General features: G+C 30.1%; 1 protein-coding gene across 1 annotated transcript in view; it reads right to left on the bottom strand.

Moving 5' to 3' along the window:
• LOC129984314 (SPARC-related modular calcium-binding protein 1-like) overlaps nt 1-21,694 on the bottom strand; it is a 29,584-nt gene extending 7,890 nt beyond the window's left edge. The window contains exons 1-4 of the mRNA XM_056094174.1: nt 21,412-21,694; nt 18,357-18,458; nt 15,142-15,274; nt 4,901-4,989 (exon numbers count right to left, since the gene is read on the bottom strand). Coding sequence (XP_055950149.1) covers nt 4,901-4,989; nt 15,142-15,274; nt 18,357-18,458; nt 21,412-21,610 — 523 coding nt within the window. The 5' untranslated portion in view covers nt 21,611-21,694. The remainder of the gene's footprint in view (nt 1-4,900; nt 4,990-15,141; nt 15,275-18,356; nt 18,459-21,411) is intronic.
• Between the last annotated feature and the right edge of the window lie 1,447 nt (nt 21,695-23,141).

The following is a 23,141-nucleotide window of genomic DNA, read 5'->3' as shown; positions in this document are numbered from 1 at the left end:
AATGTAGGCTAAATTAAGATAACAACTAGGAAATTAATAGAATTTAAATTAGATTAAGATATATTATTACACACACACACATATATATATGTATATATGTTTATACTTCACAAAATACTTTGATTTTTTGTAATTTTTAAATAGCAATAAAATTCTAAAAAATTTTCCTATTCAATAAATTATTTAAATGAATCTTTACAAATTTTACATGTAAGATTATTAAAGAGGTATCCGGATTAATTAAATAGTTTACTGATTCACTTGGGATTAACAGTTTTAGCTTCTTCGCTTCAGTAATTATCTTTTACTATTTTGCTTTTAAATTTGAAATAATAACAACGATATTGATGGTTTCCATTTGATTGAATGTTTCTTGAAACAACTTTAAGTCATTAATTTTAATGCAAAAAATAATTTTTTAAAGAAGTTTATTGATAAAACATTTAAATTTCAATGATATAATATCAAAAACAAATATCAATCTTACAGATATTTGATTTGATGTTTCATTTAAAATAATTCATTTGAAGCTTCTTCAAACGAGTTTTTGATGAATATTCTTTCAGCTTAGTTGCACGACTTCTAACTAGAAAATAAACTGAAAAAATATGGATGGCAAAAGAAATAATATTTCGAATCTTCGACGTTTGGTTTTGATTAGAATTCGAAAGCATGAAACCCGAAGAGTTCGTTTTGATAAAAAAATTATTCGAAGTTCCAAGATATTCGAACATTTATTTGGTGAACTTTTCCAAGTAATGTCACAATTTCTTTTTAACTGTCTCAAATTTCCCATCAATTCTACATTTATCGAAGTTATTTAAAATCAAAGAAAAGTTGGTGCAAAGTTCTATCAAGTTGCTTGTTAAATCGAAAATTTTAATGAGAAATATCTTCAAGTAAAAATAAAGATTTTTTTTTTTTTTGTGGGAGAAAAGGAAGTTTTTGTGTTTGGAATTTGATGTTTAAAATTTCAAATTTTCGAATTGTCTGAGAATTTCACAAGATATTTAAAGCAAATGTTTATTCCAATAATAATGAATGAAAAACTTTGTTGATTTTGCACAAATGTGGAAAAGTTTATTGGAATATTACTTGTCTTGTTTATAAACATCTCTGTTTTCTTCCATCGTATTTATTTTGTAAAAAATAATCTTATTTTTCTTAAAGAATAGTTGACGATTTTAAACTCTGTGAATGCTTTTATTTTGCTGGTTTATTTTTATGTAAGAAGTAATAAAATATTGCTATTAATTCTTGAAGGTTTATAGGGATCTCTACTAATAATAAATGGTGTTTGTGTGCGTATGTATTTTGGCGCTCTACAGGCCAGAGTGTTCGATCTACGGCTATCGAATTTGGTACATATGTACTTTTAAATGTGGAAATATGCATCTCAGTGCGATTTTTTAAAATTTTAATTTATTAAAAATGAAATTCAATTTTGACGTTTCTACGCCACAACTTCCATAAATGTTATTTCACGAAAATGAATTTTATACCGTTTTTAAATTTAAACAATCGTTTTTTTAATTATACCAAGTTAATAATTGTGCAAATTTGTCCTAAATTTTGGTAATATTTAATTAATTTTATTTAAAATTTCTAACAGCAGATTGCATTTTTTCCTAAAATTCAAAGCCTTTTATTGCTACACTAAATGTTTAAGCGAGTAATTTTCTTCCATTGTTGAAGTTCTGCTTCATTCTGCTTAATAACTATATAGCTTTGAAGGCGATTAAAAGAGAGAACTTACAGTACCGCAAAATTTAGAAAATAGATGAACCAAACATTTACGTTTTTAATAGAACTGTGATGTTATGGGCTAGTCTGCATTAGAAAGGTTCACGTATACAATGAACATAATTTATGTAAGGCTTAAAATAACAGATTTTAATGTCTGAAATTTTTTGGAATCATAGACATGAAGTTATATCTGAATTGAAATATAATCAATATTCCCGGCGAACTAAAGGTGTCTGCTTTTTCTATAATTTTCACTTTAAGAAAAGCTTACGTACTAAATAATCTGCAATAGGCAGGTAAAATTATCTTTTGAGTACTTAGAGTAGTATAGATACTCTGTTTTTTTTATACTTTTTTACACACGTATACTCTCATAAGCAAAAGGAAGAAAGGCTAAGAACTTTAAATGGTAAAATTATCAGCATAATTTTCTTTCTTTCTTTCTTTTACTTTCATTTATATAAAAAATAGAAAGAGAAATAATTGCAATAATATCTACACGGATAAATTTTAATAAGAAGTTTTTACACAAAGTTTGTGGATTTCTATTAAATTTTGAACAAAATTCGCATACTGGAAATTTATCTTCTTCTTTGAGTACAAGTGAACACGTTAATTACAAAGTATAAAAAGGCCGGGATAGCCTGGTTGGAAGGGCGGTGGATTCGCATCCCTTGGGTTATGAATTCGATCTCCGCCGGCCGAAGACTCTCCGTGTGTGTGAAGGCTGGCGTACGTATAAATCTGTCATGGTCACATAGCTCTCCATGTCGAGAGTAATACCTCTGGGGGTACTGGTTCAGAAGTGATCGTTCTCTGATTCAGGTCTAAATTTGATTTGTGAATGAAGTCCGCTTCCTAAGAAGGGTTGTGACGCGTGAGTAGCTAAGACGTACTCTTGACCATAGATGTCGCTACTGAAAAACAAGAGACGCTCTCGGCTTGAAATTGTTGGCTTCTTCAGTGGGCTTGTTTATGACAAGTGCCATTAGAAGCAGCAAAGCATAAAGAGCTAAAAATATAGAGCTTTATGCGCAGTTTTGATATCTAAAATGTAGACGTGTATTTATTTTCAGCCTACCTGTCAAAAGGGTTAGTTGTCGGTCAGCCTGTACACTTGCTTGCTTGTAAATACGATAAATCAAAAACGTCTTGATTAAATAAAATTTACAATTTACTACTTGATTTCTTTTTTGTTAAAATTCCAATTTTATGTCAAATCTTGGCTTTAACCAGTTAAAAAAAAAAAAACCGTCTAAAGTGCGTATTCGCGTTTTTCCGCAATACTATGAAGCAGAAAATGCTCATGGGTTTACAACCTTTGTCGAGATTCGCAATTTTCACTGGGGAGATAACACCCTTATTATGAAGTATGCGAGAAAGTTTGAGGGTGACCACTTCCATTAGTTATTATATTTAACTAGCTGACCCGACAAACGTTGTTCTGCCTTATAAATTATTTCTATTGACTATTTTGGTTGTTAATTAAAAAATAACGAATGTATTGTAAGTGTGTGGGGATGGGATCTATGACAGAAAGAGGAATGTAGCGTTGTTGACGTTGATCGCTGATAAAAAGAAAACACCAACCATTCATTTTCTCAATACATTGTATTTCATTAACGTAACGAACATATGCATTGTTTGATCGCTTAACAGTTAAACATAAAGTGAAAATAAGTAATATATTTTTATCCTAAAGTATAGAAATGAAATCAAGAGAATACATATTCATTTCGAAGAGCAATTGAGTGTACGATATTTTTTGTCAGACCGTCTTTAGCCAACACAAATAAGCTCGATGGTTTGCCCACGCGAGAACATGCCACGTATAATTGTCCGTGGGAAAAACATGGTGTGGCCAAGTCTTAGCCGCAAACAGACATCGTTTGACCTTGCCACTTTTTGAATGTCATTGCGAATGCCAATCTAATAGGAAATTGAACGCATTTGAATTCAATTGGCACGGTTGTGAGAATCATTGGAATTCGTGACAGCAAAACATTTTCAGCTCGGAATTTGCCATTCAAAATGGTGGCTTCGATAACGTTTTTCATCAATTTTTTAATGACGAATCGCGTGTCATTGCACAGCCATGGTGAGTTCAGATTCCGAAGTAAAATAACCGGAAATCCAACTTTCAGTCGTAGAAGATGTGGTGACATGCCTGGCAAATCCAGTGAGTTCAAAAACTCTGTTGGATAATTTGCAGCTTCGTTAGCATCGCAAACTGTATCGATCGATTTGTATGATACCAAGTCGCCTGGCAACGCTGCTATATTCTTGAAATTTAAACCGTCGACGTCCACATTTTTTGCTGCCAAAATGGCTCTTTTCGCCAGCCACGCATGATTTATGTATTATGTGAGTACATCGGGAAATATGCGGTCAATGAGAGTATTTTTCGAATCAACGACAGTGCAGAATTTAGTGGACAATTTTATGCATCCAGTATTTTCATAGACAGCAATTTTTCCATCGCCGATATCTAACAATTTGTCGGAGAATGTGTCAGCAGATGGATCTTGTAGCATTTGAGCGCACATGTTTATTTTTAGCGGGACTTTTTCAACATTACGCCACAATGGCGATGATTTCAAGCAAGCGTTGATCTCATCAGCGTACGTTGAACGTGGATAGGGACACCCCAATTACCTAGCGTTATGAAATACACTTTACGATCTATTCTCACACCTACCAAATACATATAAAAAAATTTCATAAAAATCGGTCGAGCCGTATCGGAAGAGTAGGAACACAAACACCGTGACACGAGATTTTTATATATTATATTATGTCGATAATTTTACTTTATGTAATTTTACAATATTGAGTAAGTACTTTGGTGACTTTGATGTTTCTTTAAGTATATTTTAATGGTTTTAAAGTGAAAGCGTTGAACTTTTAAAGTCACAATTGAATGAAATATAGTTTTGTGAAATGTAAATACTTTTCCCTATATTCCTTGTTTTATTTCTATGCATTTTGTGCTTTAATGCCCATTTGTGTTTCATTTTTATTATGTGGCACTAAAACTGGAATTTTTTTATAGTACAGATTCTTAAAAACTGCCAAACAAGCAAAAACTCGTAGAATTAAATCAATATCCACAGAAAAGAAGCCCAAATATTTATTCTTAAAAATATATACTTACTGCAATATCTTTCCAAGCGAGTCATATTGACTTCCGATGCAATTTCAGTTCCAAATATTCTCTTCCCATTTTTGTCGACGCAGTAACATCTATGGGATAAAGGTGTGTAAATTGCTTATGAATAATTATACTGTGACCGAAAAAAAGTCATGTTCAAATGGTAAGTTAAATTTTAAAAGTAAAGTAATTTTAAAACTAAAGTTGATTTTTAAAAATAAGTAAATTTGTCCCTTTTGGAAAATATTCTTATCCAATTAGCTAATTTAATTAACTTGCTAGCAGCTGAAAAAAAGGCTGTAAGCAATTTAATTAAATTAGCTTTTAAAAGGCTTAAAAGCTGAATAGGCTACTAGAAATTACTTTGTATTTAAATTAGCTTTAATATTTTGAAAAGTTAACAGCATGCTCATAAAACAATTTTTAAAACTTCTGAAGGTTTCTAAATCTGCAAATATAAATCTATTTTTTGTTTCTTTCTTCTGTAAAAATCCAAAGCTTTTGTACAGTGTTGATGAAATTCAGTACACATTTTTTTCACGAACAAAGAAAAGCATGCTGTTAACTTTTCAAAATATTAAAGCTAATTTAAATACAAAGTAATTTCTAGTAGCCTATTCAGCTTTTAAGCCTTTTAAAAGCTAATTTAATTAAATTGCTAGCAGCCTTTTTTTCAGCTGTGTTTTCCAAATAAGTTGTGTTTAGATAGTCAAATCACAGAAAAATGATTTGACTATCTAAAATTCAAAAAATTAATTTTTAATGGCACCAAATGTCATCTCTGTACAATTCAAGCTAATACGTTGTTCAATCAAGCCATTCACTCATTTTATTATGCAAGTTCTAATGTAAAGCCAAAAAATTGCTTTTTTGAAATATTAACTCTTAAAAAGGATTTTCAATTCTTTTATTTCGTAGTATATACAGAGTTTAAAAAATATTTATATTCGAAATAGCTTGTAGCAGCTGAATGTTTTTAACATTTATTGCCATATCAAATAACTAGCTGGCCATCAGAAGCAATAAGTATATATATATATATATATATATATATATATATATATATATATATATATATATATATATATATATATATATATATATATATATATATATATATATATATATATATATATATATATATATATATATATATATATATATATATATATATATATATATATAACATCAAATCCATCCAATGACTATATGGTGAACAATCCAATGAGCTCAGTAAGGTATAGCAACCTCTTATTCTACACGAAAACACCAAAACATTGTACAGCTGAAGTGTACACAAAAACACCTGCAATAAACCGTAACACACAAGTGGCAAAAAGTTATTAAATAGCAACAGCACAAAGCTCTCAGAGAGAATTCACTCTCTACTCGTTTGGCACTTTCAATTTTGTTTCTTAATTTTTTATAATCCCCGTGACAGGCATAGAAGCTTCAAGAAGGATAACATATCTTGGCGATGAGAAAGCATGAACACGCAAGATTTGAATTGATGAAACAGAAGAAAGGAAAGTTCATAAAGGAATCTTCTAACTAAAAATGAGAACAAACGGGGGGAATTGAAAAGGAAGGTATAAAACAATGTTGTTGAGCATTTTGAGCTAATAGGACTAATTATTGTCTTTTCGATTAATGTGACTTGCATATTACAGAAGTTTTGTTCTAAATATTATTTTTTCGGAGCTCGAAGGCTAAAGCATAAAGATTCATCAAAATAGTAGTGTCAAATTTCTTGTATATTACAATATTTTTTCTCTTTATATATGAGAACATAAAAATGATTTTGACAATTATTAAAGATAAATTTTTGTTTTCATGAAATTATTTATTAAAATAAACACGACATCAGCAACTACTCGAAAAAGAAAATGAAGAGATTCAAAACACGATTGTCAACTTAGTTTTTAAATAAAAAAATTTCTATTTATTTTTGATTTTGTGGATTTTTTAAAATATTTGGTTCATTTATATGTGAGCAACTTCATTGAAAACGTTACTTTTCATCATTCCAAAATAATATTGCTACTGATGACCAATCAATATATGCTTCTTAAACATCAATTCACGCACCAAAATCTACAAAAATTCTCCCAGAAAAAAAAAATAATTCCAGAATAAGTTTTCCATTTTATATCTTGGAAATCAACTTTCCACTTGAAATACTTATAACGAATAATTTAAATTTTGAAACTTCCACAGTGGAAGAAGAGGAGAAACATAAAAAAGAAAAAATACCAACAAGAGCAATGCAACTTGTTTTGCAAGCAAAGCAAGTCGTACGAAAAACACTTTCGGTTTCTAAATAACCCCAGCAAGAGATTGTTTTTTCAGACTGCTGATTCCCATGACAACGGCTCGAATGAACTTGTTTTCCCTCTCTGGAATCCGGTAAATTACATTTTTCCCGGCATCTTTTCCCTTACTTCATACGACACTTGTAACATTATTAAAACGGGCGAATATTTCTAGGGATATAGGGCTGACTTTTGGCTTCTTTTTTATTTTATTGAAGTAGTCTTGGCCATGCATTTTTTTTTTTATTTGGGGTCCAATTACAAGATCTCATTTATTAAAGTGTGCTTCTTTGGAATGCATGAAACTTCATAGATCTTTTTCACCGGATTGTAACATTTTGATCTTTTTTCTTTTCTATCAAAGAGTACATGTGTTTTGGGAGAATGGTATTTATTTTGTGATAAAATAAGTTTGAAATCTTGGTAGAAAAAAAAATGACACTTTAGAAATGAGAGAAATAAGATTTTTATGAGAAATTCCACTCTAGCTTGCTTCCATTTAAAAATAGATAAAATTTAATTATAATCGTTTTATCAATACACTTATTATAAAAACATAAAAGTTTAAGGTAAGTGTTGACTACTTTAAAAAGTCGATTTTTTTTTTGTGAAATTATGAAATTTTTCAAATTTCTTATTATTTGAACAGGATTCTTTATAAAACCGCCAAAATTTTGTTTCTAATTTTATTTTTCGAGAAGTTACACTAATTTTTATATTGGCATTTAAATAAATTTTAATGCTATTTTAGCATCTTTAGATGCTATTTTCTCAAATTCTAATTTTTGATTTAATTTTCTTGCGGAAAACCTCATCAATTAAAATCTGATGCATATTTTTGGTTCAAATTTGGTGTATAATTTCTCAACGTGTTCTGTAGTTCATGAGCTAGAGAATAAGCAATGGCTTCATTTAGAAATATTTTATAGTTGTTTTAGTGTTTCACAACGTGAAAAAAAATCGGAAATTTCGTGTAATTTATCAGTCGAATTACAATATTCAAAGAACGGATAGAAATAGCTTAATTTTTATTTTATGAACTAGATAATATATTTCTTATGCTAGCTGCAAAAATTTAAGAAAATCATTTGATATACATCTAAACTGGCCTCTTTTTAGCCAAAAAATGCCCTTTTTCCAATCTTTTTTATGTAAATATTCAAACATATAACTATTTTCGAACTCTGTTCAAATTATTCATCCCGTTCGTAGTCACACACCGTAGAGTAATCAGAGAATTACGTCTTGATTATTAATTGCATAAGTTTTAATTTCTATTTTCGAATAGTACATTGAATTCTTTATTTATGTGTGCGTTATTGAACTGTATGAACCTCTATACATTTTCCTTTATTTTATAGACTTATAATATTGATTTTTTATATTTTGTTTAAGAGTTCAACTATTTTACACGAAATGTTACAAAATAACATATAATGTGAATGTTAATTTTTACATATGAAATATGTCAAAAGTATTACCTAATTCAGAAATTCAAAGAACAGTTTGAAACAACTTCAGATGGTAAAAATATAATAAATTATTTCATAAAGGGAAGTATTATTTCAGATTCAAGGGCTTATTTTTGAATCAAACAGAATATTAATATAAATTTTATCTTTGAGACGAATATATGTGTGACGGCCGTAAGAGAGTGTCTTTTCCTACAGTAAGTGAAGTGAAGAGAACTATTAGACCTAACATTGAAGAAGTGCAACTTTATCATTCTTCATGTAGCATAGGCAAGTAAAAATATTCTTCATCTTCATTATTCTTTAGTTTCTTCTAAGAATTTCTCTCATAGTTCTCCTGGAAATTTTTGTTCCAGTTTTACAATTCTCAGTTTGTTCAAAGAGAAGCTCCTATTTCCAATCCGTTGGAACTAATCAATGCGAAGGTTATCATCTCAAAGCTGTTCTCTCCTGTTACAATCAACGGTTTTGTTCTTTATTTTTGTTGTTGTTGGAATACTTTTCCTTGATTGATGTTTTTACTAAGGGATTTGTCACTCATTTTCCCTGGTAATTCATGATAAAAAAAACTTGAGATTGGATTCTGGTCTCAGATATAGGGCAATCTGTTCATACAAGATTGAAATTTCTAGTATTTTTAAAATTTTATCATCTTTTTCTTTCTTGTAAGGAAGTATGCAAAAGGAAAGTATTATAATCAGCGAATGATTTGAACTCTAGATTTTAACGAATTTCCACGTTTCATTTCTCCTTGAATTGGAAAAACATATTTTGGAACTGTCTGAGAACATGGTAACTCAGAAACATTTTCAGTAATACTGATGAAATTTGGTATATGGTCTCTACTCCAATTCATAGATATCTACCAAATTTGGTATATGGTCTCTACTCCAATTCATAGATATCTACCAATTTTGGCATATGGTCTCTACTCCAGTTCATAGATGTCTACCAAATTTGGTATATGGTCTCTACTCCAGTTTATAGATGTCTACCAAATTCGTTATATGGTCTCTACTCCAGTTCATAGATGTCTACAAAATTTGGTATATGGTCTCTACTCCAGTTCATAGATGTCTACCAAATTTGGTATACGGTCACTACTCCAGTTCATAGATGTCTCCAAATTTGCTATACGGTCTCTATACTCCAGTTCATAGATGTCTACCATATTTGGTATACGGTCTCTAGTCCAGTTCAGGGATGTCTACCAAATTTGGTATATGGTCTCTACTCCAGTTCATAGATGTCTACCAAATTCGTTATATAGTCTCTACTCCAGTTCATAGATGTCTACTAAATTTGGTATATGGTCTGTAGTCCAGTTCATAGATGTCTACCAAATTTGGTATACGGTCACTACTCCAGTTCATAGATGTCTCCAAATTTGCTATACGGTCTCTATACTCCAGTTCATAGATGTCTACCATATTTGGTATATGGTCTCTACTCCAGTTCATAGATGTCTACCAAATTTGCTATACGGTCTCTATACTCCAGTTCATAGATGTCTACCATATTTGGTATATGGTCACTACTCCAGTTCATAGATGTCTCCAAATTTGCTATACGGTCTCTATACTCCAGTTCATAGATGTCTACCAAATTTGGTATATGGTCTCTACTCCAGTTCATAGATGTCTACCAAATTTGCTATACGGTCTCTATACTCCAGTTCATAGATGTCTGCCAAATTTGGTATACCGTCACTATTCCAGTTCATAGATGTCTACCAAATTTGGTATACGGTCTCTATACTCCAGTTCATAGATGTCTACAAAATTTGGTATATGGTCTCTACTCCAGTTCATAGATGTCTACCAAATTTGGTATATTATCTCTACTCTAGTTCATAAATTTCTACAAAATTCGGTATATGGTCTGTACTCCAGTTCAAAGATGTCTACTAAATTCGTTATATGGTCTCTACTCCAGTTCATAGATGTGTACCAAAGTCGTTATATAGTCTCTACTCCAGTTCATAGATGTCTACTAAATTTGGTATATGGTCTGTAGTCCAGTTCATAGATGTCTACCAAATTTGGTATACGGTCACTACTCCAGTTCATAGATGTCTCCAAATTTGCTATACGGTCTCTATACTCCAGTTCATAGATGTCTACCATATTTGGTATACGGTCTCTAGTCCAGTTCATGGATGTCTACCAAATTTGGTATATGGTCTCTACTCCAGTTCATAGATGTCTACCAAATTTGGTATATTATCTCTACTCTAGTTCATAAATGTCTACAAAATTCGGTATATGGTCTGTACTCCAGTTCAAAGATGTCTACAAAATTCGTTATATGGTCTCTACTCCAGTTCATAGATGTCTACCAAATTTGGTATATTATCAATACTCTAGTTCATAAATGTCTACAAAATTCGGTATATGGTCTGTACTCCAGTTCAAAGATGTCTACAAAATTCGTTATATGGTCTCTACTCCAGTTCATAGATGTCTACCAAATTTGGTATATTATCAATAGTCTAGTTCATAAATGTCTACAAAATTCGGTATATGGTCTGTACTCCAGTTCAAAGATGTCTACAAAATTCGTTATATGGTCTCTACTCCAGTTCATAGATGTCTACCAAATTTGGTATACGGTCACTACTCCAGTTCATAGATGTCTCCAAATTTGCTATACGGTCTCTATACTCCAGTTCATAGATGTCTACCATATTTGGTATATGGTCTCTACTCCAGTTCATAGATGTCTACCAAATTTGCTATATGGTCTCTATACTCCAGTTCATAGATGTCTACCATATTTGGTATATGGTCACTACTCCAGTTCATAGATGTCTCCAAATTTGCTATACGGTCTCTATACTCCAGTTCATAGATGTCTACCAAATTTGGTATATTATCTCTACTCTAGTTCATAAATGTCTACAAAATTCGGTATATGGTCTGTACTCCAGTTCAAAGATGTCTACAAAATTCGTTATATGGTCTCTACTCCAGTTCATAGATGTCTACCAAATTTAGTATATTATCTCTACTCTAGTTCATAAATGTCTACAAAATTTGGTATATGGTCTGTACTCCAGTTCAAAGATGTCTACAAAATTCGTTATATGGTCTGTACTCCAGTTCATAGATGTCTACCAAATTCGTTATATGGTCTCTACTCCAGTTCATAGATTTCTACCAATTTTGGTATATTATCTCTGCTCTAGTTCATAAATGTCTACAAAATTCGGTATATGGTCTGTACTCCAGTTCATAGATGTCTACCAAATTTGGTATATTATCTCTACTCTAGTTCATAAATGTCTACAAAATTCGGTATATGGTCTGTACTCCAGTTCAAAGATGTCTACAAAATTCGTTATATGGTCTCTACTCCAGTTCATAGATGTCTACTAAATTTGGTATATGGTCTGTAGTCCAGTTCATAGATGTCTACCAAATTTGGTATACGGTCACTACTCCAGTTCATAGATGTCTCCAAATTTGCTATACGGTCTCTATACTCCAGTTCATAGATGTCTACCATATTTGGTATACGGTCTCTATTCCAGTTCATAGATGTCTACAAAATTCGTTATATGGTCTCTACTCCAGTTCATAGATGTCTACCAAATTCGTTATATAGTCTCTACTCCAGTTCATAGATGTATACTAAATTCGGTATATGGTCTGTACTCCAGTTCAAAGATGTCTACAAAATTCGTTATATGGTCTCTACTCCAGTTCATAGATGTCTACCAAATTTGGTATATTATCTCTACTGTAGTTCATAAATGTCTACAAAATTCGGTATATGGTCTGTACTCCAGTTCAAAGATGTCTACAAAATTCGTTATATGGTCTCTACTCCAGTTCATAGATGTCTACCAAATTTGGTATATTATCTCTACTCTAGTTCATAAATGTCTACAAAATTCGGTATATGGTCTGTACTCCAGTTCAAAGATGTCTACAAAATTCGTTATATGGTCTCTACTCCAGTTCATAGATGTCTACCAAATTCGTTATATAGTCTCTACTCCAGTTCATAGATGTCTACTAAATTTGGTATATGGTCTGTAGTCCAGTTCATAGATGTCTACAAAATTTGGTATATGGTCTCTACTCCAGTTCATAGATATCTATCAAATTTTGAACAAATTCTACTAGTGTAAGTCTGTTTGTCAGGTTTTCCCAATATAAGTTGATGTGATAATCACAAAATGAAAAGAGTTAGATGGCTAAGATTTGGTGCACAGATTTACAAATATGAAATAGATATATATCAAATTTAGAGCCTAATTTGTGAAAGAGTTGATCCCCTGTCTGTCAGTATTTTCAAAGATGTGTAGATATGATGTTTTAAAAAACGGAATACCTAAAATAACTTAAATTTAGGAGGTAATTTTGTGACTACAATTATAGTTCTTTATCAAAGTTTGATTTCAATAGGTCGAAAAAAAAAAAAAAAAGGCGTCCAAACTACGCAGTCAGTTTTCTGGTGCATTAACTGCATTCTAGTTAATAAACACCAAAAACGTCGCCAAGAATCGCATACTAATAGGTTCTTTTTTTTAATTGTTCTCCAATGATGTGCATTTAATAATATACAAGTATACTTATTAAAAAGCAAGTGAAAACGCTTAGGTGAGACTACTCTCGTTGTTTTTATCTGTGATAATGATCTTTTTAAAGTCACAAATAGCCCCATTTCATTTTGAAGAAAGAAACTGCTAGAGTTTCTAAAGTTTCTTATAAATTATTAACAGCCCTCTGTCTGTCGGGTTTTTAAACTGTCTGGTTCGTTGCACGCACAGAAAAAATATTTTTAAATTGAAGTGAAATGTTATGATATGCTTCCTCGATTAGAAGGATATAATCTAAATAAAAAATGATAAAAAAATAAATATATTAACCTTTATTTATTTACACACACACACGCACCTAAAGTGAAGCTTAAAAACATAAGTTGAAAGATAAATGTTTTGATATATATATTAATAGCCATTATAATGCAGGGCGAGTACAAAATTATTTCATGAATATAATGCATTAGCACAAAATAGCCGTTGAAAATAGTAATGTTAACTTTCTATATTGCCACTACTCTTAAAACTTTTAATGATCAAATAGCAAATGAAATCTGTTCATAAATGTAAACAATGAGTCAGAAGATTTTTTTTAAAGAAATGGCATCTATAATGGGAACAAAGCAAAGAATTGCACTCTGCAGGGCTTGATCTTCTAAGTATTAAGATTATCTTACAAAATTTCTGTACTTTGTTATTTTCCAGATGAAAAGTTTGCTAGCTGGTGGTTTGAAAGTATTGTATCACAATATGAATTCTCCGCTCTCCTGATCTTACGTCAACTAATTTCTCAAAAGAAGAGATATAGTCTACTCCACATTAGTCCATGATTTTGAAACATTCAAAGCTGTAATAATAAATACTGCATCTATTGTTCCTTAACAAATATTAGGAAACATATCGCGAGAACTAGTAGACGGTTTTGACACTCTTCGATCTACAAAAGGGAAGAATATACTGGAATTTCCGAAAATAATTGATTTTTTTTACGAACTCCATTATGATAATCATAATTTTCAGAAACACACACATCCAAGTATAATACGTTAGTGAACTGCATTTTGTAATCAGGAAAATACTTTGTATTCCTTTTATATGGATTGTCTGCGCTAATAATGGTATAGTAGCTGATTTCTAAGCCGTTAGATAGATATATACTTCCAAATGGAAAAATTTATTAACCAATTTAAAGAATTACATTTTGTGTTGTACGTGAAAAATAAATGTAATGTTGAAAAAATTTGAAATTTTAATTCTGTATCTAATTTTTGAAACCTCTTTTTCATATTTAGTAAAGTATTCTTGGCACACTAATATTTTAAGCATAAAAAAAATCCACTCTTTAATGATCAATACTAACAGCATTAAGGAATATTTGAATATGACAAATTTCGACAATTTTTTTATCATTTTTTTTTTCCTCCAAAAAGATCAACCAATCAATAGACGGGTCTTGCTCAAGATCGCTTTTGATTGGCTTAAATGAAATTCAAAGCTTTATAACTTTGTCAGTTTTGATCTCAGAAAAATGAAAGACTATTTCATTAAAATGTTAGTTATGAATTAAAATGTTAACTAACTAGATATGACTGATAGGATCAGGGATTAAATGTTACTATGGATTTTGATTTCGTAATTTTTCTCAGCAGTACATTTATTGACGGCAACATCTTAAAATAAAATTTGTTATGTCATTTAAAGCATTTTTTTCTAATTAAAAGCATATGTCTATCTCTAATAGCTTAAAAATTAATTAAAGATTAGAGTGAGTACTCTGTATTATTTTTCAAGCAGTTTTTCAATAAGGCTTCAATGGTTTTTACTTCCTCGTTTTAAAATACAGAAAAAAAATTCAGACGTTTGTTTTTAAATTAAAAAAAGAAAGTGTTTAAAACAAAAAATGTAACTTACAAAATACCATCTAAGCAAACCATAGATTTATAGTAACCGAAATCATCGCATTCCGGCCTGTTTGTTCGGTAGGACAAGTCGAAGAAGAGAGTATTGTCGTGTTTAACCTGGTCAGCCATGCATTGAGTTTTCACTAAAGATGTAAAATATAAAGCATTTTACAAAATAATTTCTGATATTTTATCATCAAATATTCGTAAAAAAAAATAAGCTGAAACTAGCGTTTATTTTTTCTTTTTCACATAAGAAATATGCATTGGGAAAGTATTGTAACTGACAAATAAATAGACAAATTTAATCTCGAAATTTCGACAAATCCCCAGGTTTCATATTTCCCTATGCTCCTCAAAATATTTGAAAATTGTGTCTGTACTTGTGTTTCTATGTATGTAATTTTTTTTAAAAAAAAAGGTTGGTGATTGTGTTTAGGGGGTTTTAATGAAATGTATACATTGACGAAGTAAAAACACTGTTTATCGAAAATTCAAAAAATTACGATTATTTACAAATGATTTCTTACAGTTAAAAGAAATAATATTAACAAGAAAAAGTAACTGGAGAAATATTAAATTATTTGTGCAAAAGCTTTAAGAGCTTGATTAAACGAGTTAGCATACCCTGGTTCTTCGTCTTTCATTGAAAACGAGTTTCGAAGCGTCCTTGCGCAACGAACGATAGGAAAGTATCAAATCCTTCATCTCGACAATTTTCTGCGCATTGGGACGCACAGGCTTACTCAGCTGACAATTTTACTGATTACTGATTTGTGCTGTCCTCTGAATGAAGTATAACACATTAACAAATGAAAATACCGGCGTCCTGGCATAGGGGTAGCGCGTCTCTACCGCGATCTGGACATTCTGGGTTCGAGTCCCGGTTCGGGCATGGCTGTTCTTCATCTGTCCTACGTGTGACACGTGTGAATGTGTCCCACTGTAAGAAGGGGTTGTGCAAGTGAATGTGATGCGTACGTAGCTAAGACGCACTCCTGGCCCTAGTTGGCGCAACTAAAACAAGAGACGCTCTCTTGGCTTAAAATTGCTGACTACGTCAGCGAGCTTTTCCATTGCAAGTGCCATTATAAACAACAAATACAAATAAAAAATAAACAGCGCAGATCAGTCCTACATGTATATGAGAACACTATGATTTAAAAATGAAATGAGCTAAATGGATGGAATTTGTGATGTGGTTTTAACCTCAAAACTGTAAGTCTTTATCAGTTTTGGTGGAATTGTAAATGGGAAGATTTAAACCTGCATTATTAAATAGACAAAGTAGAAAATAATCTAAGATCTCTCGGGTGATTTTGAGATTTTTTTGCAGTTTTTTTTAAAAAGCAATTTATTTTGTACTTTCATTCTAATTAGAAGATATGTGTACTCGAATTTATTTAAATTAAATATCGAATGTCGTTTAAAATCTGGAACATTATCTTAATAGCGTCCTTAAAAAAATTTCGATCCTATAATTTAAAAAAATATTTAATTTTGTTAGAAAATGCTTTACATTTTTAACAATATTTCAAATTTGAATTTTGATTTTTTTTTTAATTTCTTAAATACTGTAACTATCTCCCTCGAAAGAAATAATATGCTATATTATTCCAGAAGAAAGTAGAAAGAATATAAGAAATATTAATATGATGCTATATTATTATTGTTAAAATTTGCTGAAATTGTTGATACAACAAGTTTCAAAAATATAAAGCACGCTTCATTTCTTTTTATCTATTGTAGTTAAATAGTTATTGTAAGTCATAAAAAGAGTTCAAGATGAAATAAAAACTTAATTATTTAATAACTTTGGTTCAATTTATTATAAATGTTATATTTTTTAAATTTTTGTAAGATCACTCTCGACTACTGGTCATTTGAATTATTTTTCTTTTTTCTGCAAATAGTTAAACTACAAAACCGTATCTTTAAAATTAACAGAATGATTAAAAATTGTTAATTAACTATAGTTGAGGAACTGCATTCAAAAAAATTTAAACTGTTCTTCAACTGATATCAAAAATACAATTATTGATTTATATTCTGTCCATTTATTCATTTTTATAAATGACAGAGAAAACTATCATAAGAAAACTTTATTATTATTTTTTTTTGCTTTGCAATTCATCTATTTCAAAGATAGAGGTATATAGTATAATTTAAAAACATAACAACTTGCATAAATTAAATTCTTATTAGTAAAATTATGACAAATTTTTATTTTTATTAATTGAAAAACTAAGGTTTCTTCACTGTATTATGATGAATAAAATGCTCATATAGAGAATCTTGAAAATAAAAATCTGAGCTCTCGTAGCTCTCGTTCATAATCTTGCCCAATAGTCCACAATTTTTATGCTGGAGGGAGGGTATAATATGTCCATTATGAGGCATGTGAATTTTTTTTCGATCTTATCATTCCTAGTGAGTTTTATCTATGTCATTTTAAGAAGGTTTCTTATCTTATAAAGTTTTTAATGAAAACTGCCTATATGTCTTAAAGACTATAGTATTGTTACGAATCTGTGATGCGGCTTCCCAGCATAGTTGGTTCCATAGGAGGTCCCGGAGTTTGGCGACAAACTTGGCGACCATATGGCGACTTGGCGATGAATTTGGCGACTTTGGTGCCAAAATAGATTATACCCGAAACATCGAGAATTTTCCCGATCCGTCCAGTAGGAGCCGAGATACGCCTCGAACGTTCCTGATTGGTTGAGAGGCTCCTAGCCCCGCCTCCTGAGACCTATAAAAGGAGCAGCCTGCAGCTGCCGGAGTGGTGGTGAATTGAGTAGTCGAAGAGTAGTCGGAAGCGACAGAGAAGAATAGTCGGCATCGACTGTGAAGAACTGGTCTTCCAGGAATTAGCGGAGCAGCGGCGGAGTCAAGCTAGTGCTGAACTAAGCTGTGCGCTACTGTCTGCAGTAGAGTCTGGTTGTATGCTGCACGTCTCGGCTGAAGATAATCGTCTTCTATGCTGTAAATAGTTGTCGTCTTTGTGCTGTCCTGTGTGTCTTCGTGTAAATAAACGTCGTTGTTTTTTTTTCTACTGGCGCCTGCTGATTGAGCGTTCTCCACACCATATAACTCCCACTATCTAAACGAACCCCGGAAATTTCGTAACAGTATCTATCTGAATAAAGGTGGAATATGTGTGGCATCTAATAAACACATGAAAACACATCGTTGCTGGAAGTAAGTGGGAAAAAATTCGTTTACCTGGTACGCACTTTTTTTCTTGTTTGTCACACATCAGTCTTGGACCACATGCTTGTCTCGGAATGGGAGCAATCACTTGAGTGTCGCATTTATCACCTTCCCCTTCAAATAAGAAACAAATGGATCATACAAGAACCGGATCAATATTCTACAGCAGATGTTGCATGCTTTATACATTGCTGACAAAAAGTAATATTGTCTATCTGCTGGATGCTGTCTATAAATTATTGGATACTATTAGTAATACTGTCAATCTGCTGGATTCCATTTGTAAATTATTAGATACTATTTTTAATACTGTCTCTCCACTGAATAGTATTCGTAAATTTCTGAATACTATTTGTAATACTGTCTATCTGTAAATTACTGGACCCTCTTTGTAATACTGTCTATATGTTGAATACTATCTGTAAAGTACTGGATATTATTGTATTACTGTCTATCTGCTGGATGCTGTCTATAAATTATTGGATACTATTAGTAATACTGTCAATCTGCTGGATTCCATCTGTAAATTATTAGATACTATTTTTAATACTGTCTCTCCACTGAATAGTATTCGTAAATTACTGAATACTATTTGTAATACTGTCTATCTGTAAATTATTGGACCCTCTTTGTAATACTGTCTATATGTTGAATACTATCTGTAAAGTACTGGATATTATTGTATTACTGTCTATCTGCTGAATACTATCTATAAATTACTGGATAATATTTGTAATACTATCTGTCTGCGAGATACTCTTTGTAATACCGTCTGCTGCTGGATACTGTCTGTAAATTACTGGATATTATTTGTATTACTATCTATTTGCTAATTACCATTTATAAATTACTGGATACTATTTGCATTAATGTCGTTCTCATGAACACTATTCATAAATTACTGGATACTAGCCTTAGTACTGTTCATTTGCTGAAATATATTTGTAATATTGTATATTTACTGGATACTATCTGTAAAAATTGGATAATATTTGCGATATTGTGCTATCTAACACGGATCTATCCAACTATCAAGGACATGGAATATACAAATACTATGTAACATGATACAAATATCGTTCTAAATATTCTACAGAGTAGACCACTTGATAAAGGGCTACAAAATTTGATATGTGAGTACAAGGTATTCACTAAGCTTTCTTGAGTACACTGTATTCACTAAGAAAAGTTAGATTTTAAATTAAATACTAATGGGAATTTTAACGTTTTTTTCCTCAATAACTTCGGAATGTAACATTGCTCAAAAATTATTTTTACATTATTTTAAACTTAAGAAAAAATAATTAAGATTTTTGGTGATATTGACTTTACTCCCCAACAATTTTTCTAATTAAAAACTTTTTTAAAGTATTTTAATATATTATTTAAAAAAAATCAGAAATATTTATACATTTTTATAAGGATTTTACAATAATTATTAGAATTTTTTTAGCTATTGCTTTATATGCACGATTAAATAATATACATCACAGGTTCTAATAATATGGATTGCGGGCGAATTAGTTTTTACAGATTATATCCGCAATTTTTCACAATTTGAAAAAATGTGATTGTAGATTTTAAAGTTTTCGCTGAGTCACTCATTATAAATATTTTTCGTGAAATTATATTTAATAATAAATATTTTTTTCTTCATCTTTTGGCCTATAAAATCTATTTCGAAATGAAAGTGTTCTGTTTGTCTTTGAAAAGATTCAATCCAGCGAGGATGAAACGGGTTACTGTAAATTCCATTTTTGAAAAGTAGGCTGCAGTGCGTAAGGTTTCGTAACTTTATATATATATATATAAATATATATATATATATATATATATATATATATATATATATATATATATATATATATATATATATATATATATATATATATATATATATATATATATATATATACAAATACATATATATATATATATATATATATATATATATATATATATATATATATATGTATTTGATATTTAAAAGTTAAAAGGGGGCTCGGATTTATATTCCAAAATTTCTATGAATGATTTTGTATCATACTTGATTCATGAATCTTTATATTATTTTTTAAAATTTACTCGTAATTATGACAACAATAATGCATACATTAAATGCATATCTGTATTTAATATAAAAAAGTTATAGGGGGCTTGGATATCTATTACAAAGTAATAATGAATGATATTGCATTATACTTGATTCATGTATTTTTATTTTATTTTTTAAAATTTACTCGTAATTATGACAACAATAATGCATACATTAAATGCATATCTGTATTTAATATAAAAAAGTTATAGGGGGCTTGGATATCTATTACAAAGTAATAATGAATGATATTGCATTATACTTGATTCATGTATTTTTATTTTATTTTTTAAAATTTACTCGTAATTATGACAACAATAATGCACACATTAAATGTATATTTGTATTTTATATTAAAAAGTTATAGGGGGCTTGGATATCTATTACAAAGTAATAATGAATGATATTGCATTATACTTGATTCATGTATTTTTATTTTATTTTTTAAAATTTACTCGTAATTATGACAACAATAATGCATACATTAAATGCATATCTGTATTTAATATAAAAAAGTTATAGGGGGCTTGGATATCTATTACAAAGTAATAATGAATGATATGGCATATTATACTTGATTCATGTATTTTTATTTTATTTTTTAAAATTTACTCTTAATTATGGCAACAATAATGCACACATTAAATGTATACATTAAATATAATTTTTTAATGTACGTTATTGTAGCCGAAATTACGAGTAAAAATAATATAAAAATACATGAATCATGTATGATACAATATCATTCATAAGCATCATAAGCATTTTAAGATAGAGGTTGATATACCCTTTAGCTTTTTTTTCTTTTAAGCCATTAAACACACGAAAAAAACGATGTAAAAGAAAGGGATTCGATTATGCAAATGAAATGGATAATAATAAGAATAAAAAATTATTAAAAATAAAAAGCAAGTGACATATTTAATTTTCGAAAGTAAAAGATTTACTTATGAAATAATCAGCAATACTCACTCAGCCATATGACACAAATATCGCAACATCCACATTCAGTTGCATTTTTAATTATCGTGCCATTTTCACAGGAACCGACATCCCGACAGCTTTTCACTTTCGTTTCGCAGAAATCTTTGCAACCGAATATTCGCTGGGCGTCCGCACAACAAAAAACCAGTACGCCGATGCACAAAAATATGACTTTGCGATGAAACATTCTAAAATAACACTTGAGAGCTCTTACAACGAAAACATTTCATTTCTGACAGAAAAAACAACAATGCATATTGCAGTCAAGCGTAATGTGATACGGTTTCAAGATATCTGGCATGTTATCAAAATATTTCTGAGATAACTATGCGGTTTTCAATTTTATCTGACAGGTCCTCCTCAATGCGGAACTTGCATTTTCTATTATTGTATTTTGCCCCTTTTAAATTAACTTCCAGAAGATAGCGAAAGCTTTCGATTTCGATTTATTTATATCTTACGTATGATGCTGTACTAGTATGCTTCTAATTGTTTATTTTACATCTAGTTTCATTATAACGCATAGTGAAATGGTGAATGCATTTTATTTTCTCATATGCAGGGTGCATCTAACTGTTTATTTTACATCTAGTTTCATTATAATACGTAGTGAAATGGTGAATGCATTTTATTTTCTCATATGCAGGGTGCCTCTATTTGTCCATTTTACATCTAATTTCATTACAATGAATAGTGAAATGGTGAACGCATTTTATTTCCTCATATGCAGGGTGCCTCTAACTGTTTATTTTACATCTAATTTCATTATAATGCGTAGTGAAATGGTGAATGCATTTTATTTTCTTATATGCATGGCGCCTCTAATTGTGTATTTTACATTTATTTCTATTATGATGCATGGTAAAATGGTGAATACATTTTATTTTCTCATATGCAGGGTGCATCTAACTGTTTATTTTACATCTAGTTTCATTACAAAGCATAATGTAATGGTGAATGCATTTTATTTTCTCAAATGCAGAATGCCATAAATTGTTTATTTTACTTCTAGTTTCATAATAATGCATGATGAAATTTTGAATTCGTTTTATTTTCTCATATGCAGAGTACCTCTAATTGATTATTTATCAATCATATTTAAAAAAATATTTTTGATTCTCTAATATTTTAAACACAAAAATTCACTTTTATGCTGATGAAACTGATTGAGTTATGAAGCCTTCAAAATAGTTATTTTATAATATTTTTATAATCTAATTGAGAAAAGTCTACCAGAAAACGGCCTGTGATTGCTGGAGGTAGATGTTGATTGACTTTCAGTAATGAAAGCTTTAGAATTTTCTTCGTAAAATTAAACTCTCTATAATCAGTGAGATATCAATAGTCTTACTTATAGTATAGAACTTTTTTTTTAAAATCAATAATATTTTATTAATTATGACTTAAAGGAACTATAAAAATTTTGGCATTGTAATTTTTTAGCAGTAATTTATTATCTTAAAAAACAATAATCTAATTATTCACGGCAATTAAAGCTTTTTTTTCAATCAGTAGGATATAATTATTATTGATGTTTAAAAATTAACTATAGGTCCATGATTAGGATGGGCACATTATCTAAAGAGCAACTGCAATTATTTGGTAACACAAAATAAACATACAGCCCCTTCCCCCATCAATTTCGAGATTTTTACGTACTTCGTTATTTTCAGGGAAAAAAAAAACAAAACCCTTTTATTTTTGGAATTTTACTTGTC

Source organism: Argiope bruennichi, chromosome 9 (genome assembly GCF_947563725.1).
Source record: "Argiope bruennichi chromosome 9, qqArgBrue1.1, whole genome shotgun sequence".
NCBI lineage: Eukaryota > Metazoa > Arthropoda > Arachnida > Araneae > Araneidae > Argiope > Argiope bruennichi.
The sequence above is the reverse complement of the archived record's forward strand: the minus strand, read 5'-3'. Positions and strand labels throughout refer to the sequence as shown.